General features: G+C 52.7%; 2 protein-coding genes and 1 long non-coding RNA gene across 4 annotated transcripts in view; 2 read left to right on the top strand and 1 right to left on the bottom strand.

The window, feature by feature from the left end:
* Window positions 1–4,277, top strand: part of Tnni3 (troponin I3, cardiac type) — a 5,986-nt gene extending 1,709 nt beyond the window's left edge. The window contains exons 5-8 of the mRNA XM_029570179.1: window positions 117–248; window positions 1,069–1,158; window positions 1,660–1,836; window positions 4,131–4,277. Coding sequence (XP_029426039.1) covers window positions 117–248; window positions 1,069–1,158; window positions 1,660–1,836; window positions 4,131–4,214 — 483 coding nt within the window. The 3' untranslated portion in view covers window positions 4,215–4,277. The remainder of the gene's footprint in view (window positions 1–116; window positions 249–1,068; window positions 1,159–1,659; window positions 1,837–4,130) is intronic.
* LOC115072615 lies at window positions 1,165–8,177 on the bottom strand. The gene is made up of 4 exons (XR_003851654.1): window positions 8,113–8,177; window positions 5,896–6,021; window positions 4,111–4,229; window positions 1,165–1,529 (listed from the first exon to the last, which is right to left on the bottom strand). It is a non-coding gene; the product is annotated as an uncharacterized LOC115072615 (long non-coding RNA).
* The window catches only part of Tnnt1 (troponin T1, slow skeletal type), a 12,556-nt gene continuing 9,770 nt past the window's right edge, over window positions 6,120–8,905 (top strand). The window contains exons 1-4 of one of the 2 annotated variants that reach the window (XM_008846675.2): window positions 6,120–6,208; window positions 8,137–8,179; window positions 8,286–8,299; window positions 8,659–8,685. In XM_008846675.2, coding sequence (XP_008844897.1) covers window positions 8,148–8,179; window positions 8,286–8,299; window positions 8,659–8,685 — 73 coding nt within the window. In that variant the 5' untranslated portion in view covers window positions 6,120–6,208; window positions 8,137–8,147. The remainder of the gene's footprint in view (window positions 6,209–8,136; window positions 8,180–8,285; window positions 8,300–8,658; window positions 8,686–8,905) is intronic. The other variant, XM_008846676.3, reaches the window with a different exon arrangement.

The following is an 8,905-nucleotide window of genomic DNA, read 5'->3' on the forward strand; positions in this document are numbered from 1 at the left end:
CCCCCACACACACAGGGCAAGAGACAACTTGGATGTGCTGGCTTTCTGGAAGGTCGAGAGCAAATCTTTATTCCTATATTTTGGGGACTCTGCCATCTCCTCCAACCGTTCTGCAGACTCTGATGCTGCAGATTGCAAAGCAGGATATCGAGCGGGAGGCAGAGGAGCGGCGAGGAGAAAAAGGACGGGCTCTGAGCACCCGCTGCCAGCCTCTGGAGTTGGCTGGGCTGGGCTTCGAAGAACTTCAGGTATTGGCTCACAAGTCTCTGATCTGGCATCCCTTGAGTCTCGGGAACGCTGGCACTATCTCCCGTTCTGTTCAGGACCTGGCGTCCAGTACTGCAGTCCTTACTGAAAGCAATGCCGCAGTTGCACAGCCTCAAAACACAGGCTCCCCAGCCTTAAATCTGCCAGATCAGAGAATCTCAGATTCTTGGTTCCCACCTACGTTTTCCCCTGAGGTTCAGACTGTCCAATCCATAGATTCAGGAACAGATAATCAGAGACCAGCTCCTCTTACCTCAGACCTAGGGCTCTAGACCCCAAGCCCTTTTTCAGATTTAGGGCTCCAGCCACAGCCCTCCCCTCTCAGACCCAGAGGTCCATGACCTAGCCCTCCTCCCTCAGATCCAGAGATGCAGACCCCAGCTCCCCTCCCTCAGACCCAGGGTTTCAGCCCCAGTCCTCCTTCCTCAGACCCAGGGCTCTAGATTCCAATCCTCCTCCCTCAGACCCAGGGGCCCAGCCCCAAGCACTGCTCCCTCAGACCTAGAGGTCCATGCCCTAGTCCTCCTCCCTCAGACCCAAGGGTCCAGTCCCAACCCTCCTCCCTCAAACCAGGGATATAGACCCCAGCTCCTCCCTCAAACCCAGGAGTCTAGACCCCAGCCCTCCTCCCTCAGACCCAAGGGTCCAGCCCCAGCCCTCCTCCCTCAGATCCAGGGATACAGACCCCAGCTCTTCCCTCAAACTCAGGAGTCGTGGCCCCAGTTCTGCCCGCTCAGACCAGGCAACCCTGTCTCCAGTGTCTCCAACCTCCCTCTCACAACACCTATTTTCCTCCATCAGGACCTATGCCGACAGCTCCATGCCCGAGTGGACAAGGTGGATGAAGAGAGATATGATGTGGAGGCAAAAGTCACCAAGAACATCAAAGAGGTGGGAACCCCGGGCAGCCTGGGCACCTTCAGAGTGGGTCAAGATCCTCAGAACTGGGGCCTGAGGCTGACGGCTGTGGCTGCTTTTGCTTGAGATGCAGGATAACTCTGAGCAGAGTGCAGGGAGCAGGATGAGTACACTCTGTCTAGGGAAGGCGGCTCTAGCCTAGAGACAGCACATGCCAGTCAGGGCCTGGGACTCATAAGTGTCTGTGGGAACATGTGGCTGGAGCACTGAATTCAGGTGCAGGCTGAGGAGTTATGATCTGGGCATGGCTGGGCCTCACTGTCAGAAGATCCGAGACCTGTGGCTGGGGTGTATCAGGAAGATCATGAAGTTGCAAGATTAGAAGCTTCAACCTGGAGCCTGAACTGGAAGAGAGGAGGAGGCGGCTTAGATACTGGAAGCAGGAGAGGGCTGGGAGGGGATTGCAGGGTAGAAGCACTGCATGGGGGAGAAGCAGAGGAGGGGTCTCCATACCTCATATGGTCACCCCCCCAGATTGCAGATCTGACCCAGAAGATCTATGACCTGCGTGGCAAGTTTAAGCGGCCCACCCTGCGAAGGGTGAGGATCTCTGCAGATGCCATGATGCAGGCTCTGCTGGGGACCAGGGCTAAGGAGTCCCTGGACCTTCGGGCCCACCTCAAGCAGGTGAAGAAGGAGGACACTGAGAAGGTGAGTGTGGGCTAGGGCCAGAAAAGAAGATAGTTGAGGGGGTCTGAGGGGCAACAGTCTTAGAGTCTAGACAGAGGGAAGATGTGCTGGGAGTTCTAGTGGAAAGCAGCTGGCCATGGGAACCCAGTGAGAGGTAGAGAGCACAGCAAATGGAAGTAGGAGCCAGGAAGTTAAAAAGGAAGACAGTGCATCAGGAAGAGAGGAAGAAGCAAGGAGTCAGGAAGTTTCTGTGAGAGTGGGTAGGACATAAGAAGTGTATTGCTATTCTATACACAATAATCCGGAAATAGAGCCAGCCTAGATGCCCACATACAGATGAAGGATAATGAAAATCTGGTACATGCACACAGTGGAATTTTAATTAATTAATTTCTATTTTATGTGTATGAGTGTTTTGCCTGCATGTACATAAGTGCACCTGTGTCATGCAATGCCTGTGGAGGCCAGAAGGGGGTGTCAGATCCCCTGGAACTAGTCACAGATGATTGTGAGCCCCCATGTGGGTGCTGGGGATTGAACCTGGGTTTTTGCAAAAGGAGCCAGTGCTCTTAACCGCGGAGTCATCTCTCCAGCCCCATATAATGGAATTTTACTCGGCCATAAAGAAAAAGGAAATTGTGCATTTGGAGGAAAATAGATGGACTTAGACAAATATCACAGGTCTCTTATATAAGGAATGTAGATTATATATTTGTATGTGTGTGTATTTACACATGTATATCTGCCGTAGAAGTAAAAGGGGAACTATTTGGGAAGAAGGAGAAGCCTGTGGGGTGAAGTGAGGACAGAGTAAGTAGGCATTTGGAGGATAAATTATAAAAATACATGATATACATGTATGAAAATGTCATAATGAAAACCATTATTTTGAACAATGAATGTATATTTTTAGAAAGGTAGAAGGTGGGCCTGGAGAGACGGCTCAGCAGTTAAGAGCACTGGCTGCTCGTGCAGAGGACCTGGGTTTGGTTCCCAGCACCCACATGGTGGCTAACAATGGTCCTTAACTCCCGTTCCAGGGGATTTAATACCCTCTCCGGTGTCTGTGGGCACTGTATGCATGTGGTGTACTTAACATACATGCAGGGAAAACACTCGTACATATGAAACACAAATAAATAAGTAAATAAATAAATAAAGTGTTGTAAGTGCAGAAGGGAAGCAAAAGGAGGAAACGCATCATAGGAAGAGAAGCAGCACAGATGCAGACAGGAAGTGTATTTGGGGGACCAGAAGACATGAGTGAAAGACATGAGTGAGACAGGAAGTGGAAGGGAAAGATAGCAGAACAACAGGAAGTATGGCAGACAGGAAGTATATGAGTGGCAGGAAATGCACAAGAAAGACAGAGATGCTGGAGGGGAAACAGGAACTGCAATGAAGGCAATAGGGTATGAAAGGGACACAAAATGCAAGGGGAGACAGGAAGTGCATGGGGGACAGGAAGTGCATGGGGACAGGAAGTGCCTGAGGGAGACAGGAAGTGCATGGGGAGACAGGAAGTGCCTGAGGGAGACAGGAAATACCTGAGGGAGACAGGAAGTGCAAGGGGGGGACAAGAAGTGCCTGAGGGGAGGACAGGAAGTGCAGGGGGGGACAGGAAGTGCCTGAGGGAGACAGGAAGTACCTGAAGGAGACAGGAAGTGCAAGGGGGGACAAGAAGTGCCTGAGGGAGGACAGGAAGTGCATGGGGGGACAGGAAGTACATGGGGAGACAGGAAGTGCAAGGGGGGACAGGAAGTGCATGGGGGGACAGGAAGTACCTGAGGGAGACAGAAGTGCATGGGGGGACAGGAAGTACATGGGGAGACAGGAAGTGCCTGAGGGAGACAGGAAGTACCTGAAGGAGACAGGAAGTGCAAGGGGGGACAAGAAGTGCCTGAGGGAGGACAGGAAGTGCATGGGGGGACAGGAAGTACATGGGGAGACAGAAAGTGCAAGGGGGGACAGGAAGTGCATGGGGGACAGGAAGTGCAGGGGGGACAGGAAGTGCCTGAGGGATACAGAAGTGCATGGGGGGACAGGAAGTACATGGGGAGACAGGAAGTGCCTGAGGGAGACAGGAAGTGCATGGGGAGACAGGAAGTGCAAGGGAGGACAGGAAGTGCATGAGGGAGACAGGAAGCACAAGGGGGAAGCTGACCAGATTTTAGGAGGGGGACAGGAAGTGCTCTAAAATCAAATTCTTGTACAAGCATCCAGTGGTGTGGCCTTGCAAGCTAGAAGGGAGACGGAGGGTATTTAGGGGATGGGAGACCAGGAAGAGTCCCTTACCTCTGACCTCATGCCTTCAGGAAAACCGGGAGGTGGGGGACTGGCGCAAGAACATCGATGCACTGAGTGGAATGGAGGGCCGCAAGAAAAAGTTTGAGGGCTGAGACCTCGTCTTGCACCTGTGCATTGAGAAAGGCCTTGAATAATAAACTTTCTCTCTGAACTGACAGTGACTCTGTGTATGCTGCGCAGGGCTTAGGCATAAGAAAGATGGGGAAACTGAGGGCTGGTATCAAAACCATACAGGGTTGGGGGGGTCACAGGCAAGCTGGGTTTTTAACTCTGGGCAGTCTCCTCTGCAGAGGGCACAGTACATGCAAATCCAAAGGAAAGAAGTGTTAAGAAGGGCAATAACGACACAAATGTATGCACAGTGGGGCAGACAGATGATGGAGACTCTGTAAGAGATAGAAATAAAAACCCAAAGAGAACAGCAGAGACACAAAGAGAAACATTCAGGAGGAGCAAGATAGACATGTGGCTCTGTGTGGCTAATCCTGGGTGTCGACTTGACTGGATCTGGCGTTAACTGAAATGAGAGAGAACTTCTTGACTGGATCATCTGAAGCTGGAAGACACACCCTAAATGTGGGTGTTACCTTCTGATGGCAGCCGGTATAAAAGGCCACAGCAGAGGAGAGCGCCAGGCTTCTTGCTGCTTGCCTTCTCTCTCGCTGGTGAGTTCGTCTTGCTGCTGTGGACTGAAGACTAGCTGATCTTTTGGAATTCGTCAGACCTTCAGCACCAGATTGGGACTACTGAGACATCCAGCCTCATGGACTGAGCGACTACGGATTCTCAGCCTCTCCAGAGTGGTGCAGCCATTGTTGGACTACTCAGACTCTATCCTGTGAGCTAAGCTGATAAATCTCTATACATACATATTTATCCTACCGGTTCTGTTTCTTTGGAGAACCCTGACTCATACAGGCCCACACACAGAAAGGCAGAGCCAAAAAAAGACAGAAACCTAGCTGTAGACAAATACACCCACAGAAATACAAGGACAGACATATGGAGAAAACCATGTTAATCCCAGCACTCAGGAGGTGGAGGCAGGAGGATAAGGGGTTCAAGGTCACCCTTTGCTACATACTGAATTCCAGGTTAGCCTGGGCTACATGAGACCTTGTCCTACCTTCTACCAAACCAAACCAAACCAAACCAAAAACCATGCAGAGTTTTGTAAGTCTAGAAAGAAAAGAGCCAAAAAGAGCAAAAACCCAAGACAAGAAGAGAGACTCCCCCCAAACACACAAACGAACCCATAAAGATGGGGAGACCATGAGGGACAGTTTCTGAGAGGCACAGGGGCCAGGAAGCCTGTTTTCCTGGCACTGGCTTTCCCTAGAGTTCAAGGTCATGGCTTAGCTGAAAAAGGGGGTAGGTTGGCGGGAGGAGCTGGAGGATACTAAAAAAAAGATCTGTGTTGGAGGGAGGGGGGCTGGGAGGGTGAGGTCTCTCCAGCCTGACACCCCATCCTCTCCCCTCCTCCCTACACCTGTTTCTCAGCTTTAACTGCCTGTTGTCACCACGGTGGAATCCTGGTGGCAGACAAAGGGGTGGGGGTGGGGAGGGGGAGACAGATGGACAGAGACAGAGGGGGGGAGATGGAGAGAATCACACACAGAATATGCAGATGGAAGCCAGAGATGGGAGACAGGGGCTATAGGAAGTTTGAGAAAGGAGAAACAGAGGCCCAGAGAGCCACAGAGGGGTGGAAACAGGAAGCCCCACTTGGAGCACCCCCCATTTTGTCATTAAGCATTCTTCCTGTACTCTTACCAGTCTTGGGGACTCCAGTCTTGGTACCTTGAGGGAGTTTGTGGGGTACCTGACCCAGCTGAGTCTCTAGGGTAGCTCTGATGGAATCTAACAGAGATCTGGAAGCAGATGAGAGCTAGTCCGACCCTGAAACAGGAGCCAGAGGGGGCAGAGCAGTCTTGGAGTCTGTGGGATGGTTGTTTGAACAGAGGAATCCTCTCCCCCCTCCTCCAACCTGGGGCGGGGCTGAGCATCCAGCTATAAACCCAGCCGGTGCATCAGTGCCCTCAGAAGCCTCAGACTCCCTCTACAGCATCTGTGGACCCAGCCTTAGGTAATGGTAATGGGGCTCTAAGTTCCCCTCACTGGTGTCTTTGGGGGAGTGGGCAGGACAGGGGTGGGGACCAGGTGTGGAGGTAGGAACATGGAGATCTGAAATTTGTAACTTGGGAGCTTCTGGCTCCTCGTATTCCTCCTCTTCCTCCTCCTTTTTTCGTTTTGTCTTTTTTTGAGACAAGATCTCATTCTGTAGCCCAGGATGGCTTCAAATTTGCAAGCAATCCTGCCTTCTGAGTGTTGGGATTATATACTAGCATGCAACACCACATAGTTGAGCCTGAAATTTAAGAAAGATTTAGGATGGCAAGGGATTAGGATTTGTGGGTTACAGAGTCTGGGGGTGCCCTTGTTTATACTGTGGAGGTCTCAGAGGCTGGGGGACTCTCAGAAAGCTGGGTTATCCTTGCTTGAAGCACAGTGGGTCCTGGTATTAGGGGTTTAGGAAATCTGAAGGATGAGGACCCAGAAGGGACTCAGAGTATAGAACTTTAGGGTTTATCAGTGCTGGGTGTGGTGGTACAGTCCTTGAGAGGCTGAGGCATGAGGGTTATGAGTTCAGGGCCAAACAGAGTAACAGAGTGAGACCCCATCTCCTAAATCAACCAGACCACCAGAACTATGAGAACTGGTGGTGTCATAATTCAGGGTACTTTGAATGGGGCCTCTGAGCTTAGGTGTCAGGTTTTATTAGGAGATCTTAGATCCTGAGGTCTTTTACCTTGGGGTCAGCTGGGTAATCCTAGTACTCTGGAGGTGGAGGCAGCAGGCTTAGCAATTCAAGGTCATCCTTGACTACATAGTGAGTTCAAGGCCAACATCCCCCTCCAATGAAACAAAGAAACAAACCCAGAGTACATGTAAGTGCACAGACATGCACTATGAATTGAGTAATCAGCATCTACAGATACTGAGATTTCCTGGTCCCACACACCAGAGGCAATGGATTGGGGTGGGGGGCGGGGGGATCTCAGAATCCATAGGTACCGAGATTTGGAGGTCTCAACCTGGGGAATCTTCAAGTCTGGAGAATCACAGGGTTCAGGGTGGGGAGGCAAGTTCTTTAGGGATTCCAGATGAATCTGCTTTTAATGCACTCATCCCTGTGTGGATGTGAGGGAAAGAGAAGAGGGCCTCCCAGCCAAGGGTGCTGGGATGGGAGAGGGTAGTGGCGGGGTAGTAGCGGGAGAGAGCCCCAGCTCTCAAATTCCTTCTTAGGAAATGTCCTGTGTTTCACTGTCTGTGACAGTCCCCCAAAATAGCACCAGGGGTGTGGCAGCTATTGTCTTCAGCTCCTGTCCCTTTTCCAATATCTCCTAATCCCACTGGGATCAGGTTCCCATGGACCTGTCACAGGACAAAAGGGGACAGCTGTGGGGGTGGGCAGGGTATGCAGGCTTGGCATAAGACTGGGACCATGCCTCCATGCCTCCCTGCTCACAAGCACAGATTAGGATTCTGGGTGCCAGCCCTCCTGACTCTGACCCAAGGGTCCAGATTCCACTATAGCTCCCTCAGACCCAGGGATCCAGGCCCCAGCCCTCCTCCCTCAGACCCAGGAGTCCAGACCCAGCCCTCCTCCTTCAGACCCAGGAGTCCAGACCCAGCCCTCCTCCCTCAGAAACAGGAGTCCAGGCCCCAGCCCTCCTCCCTCAGACCCAGGACTCCAGGCCCAGCTCTCCTCCCTCAGACCCAGGAGTCCAGGCCCAGCCCTCCTCCTTCAGACCCAGGAGTCCAGACCCAGCCCTCCTCCCTCAGAAACAGGAGTCCAGACCCCAGCCCTCCTCCCTCAGACCCAGGAGCCCAGGCCCCCATCTCCTCCCTCAGACCCAGGAGTCCAAGCCAAGCCTCCTCCCTCAGACCTAGGAGTCCAGGCCCAGCCCTCTTTCTCAGGATCTTCACCTGTCTCTTCTCTGTGGTCCCTAGGTTACTCCAGGATGTCCGACACTGAAGAGCAGGAATATGAGGAGTAAGTGATGCCACGGGCAGGGCTGGGACTTGCTGTGTGGAGAGGCCCTCTCACAGCAGGATGCCTAACTGTTCCCTCCCACTTCTCTCCCTGTCTATGTTTCTAGGGAGCAGGCAGAAGGTGAGTGGGGTGTGGGCTGGCCTGCTTGTCGATCTTGGCTTGGAAGATCTTGGCTTGGCAAGAGGAAGTTGGCTCCTTGGGACAGTGGGGGGAGTGGGGTCTAGACCTAAGGGCCCCCTTTGGCTGAGTTCTAGCTCTTCCCAGGGCACCTTCTGGGCAGCAAGTGAAAATGTTCCTGAGTCCTCTGCAGCGAGCCACAGAGGGTCACCTTATTCACCTAATCTCCTACCTGGGGCATTAACCCCTGGGTCTGAGGGAGGAGGGCTGGGGTCTGGACCCCTGGATCTCTGGGACACACTTGGTACCCTGCACACCTAGAGCTCCTAATGCCTCTCTTTCGCATCATCACCCCTTTCCAGATGAGGAGGCTGCGGAGGAGGAGGAAGGTAAGACCTGAATCTCTCAGGTCCTAGCTGGCCTTGGGAATTGGGGGTGTGGGAATGGGTAGTGAGGTGGGATGGGAGATCCTGGGCTGAGTAGAGACATGCGGGGTATGGGGTTCCCGGGGCCTCTTTCCATTCTTTAATAGCCTCTCGCTTCTCTCCCTACCCCTCGGCTCCGTGGCTGCCCCTCCCTGCATTCCAAACCTCGCTTCCCACCCCCCCC

This window comes from Nannospalax galili, unplaced genomic scaffold, assembly GCF_000622305.1.
Source record: "Nannospalax galili isolate Female #2095 unplaced genomic scaffold, S.galili_v1.0 scaffold842, whole genome shotgun sequence".
Lineage (NCBI taxonomy): Eukaryota > Metazoa > Chordata > Mammalia > Rodentia > Spalacidae > Nannospalax > Nannospalax galili.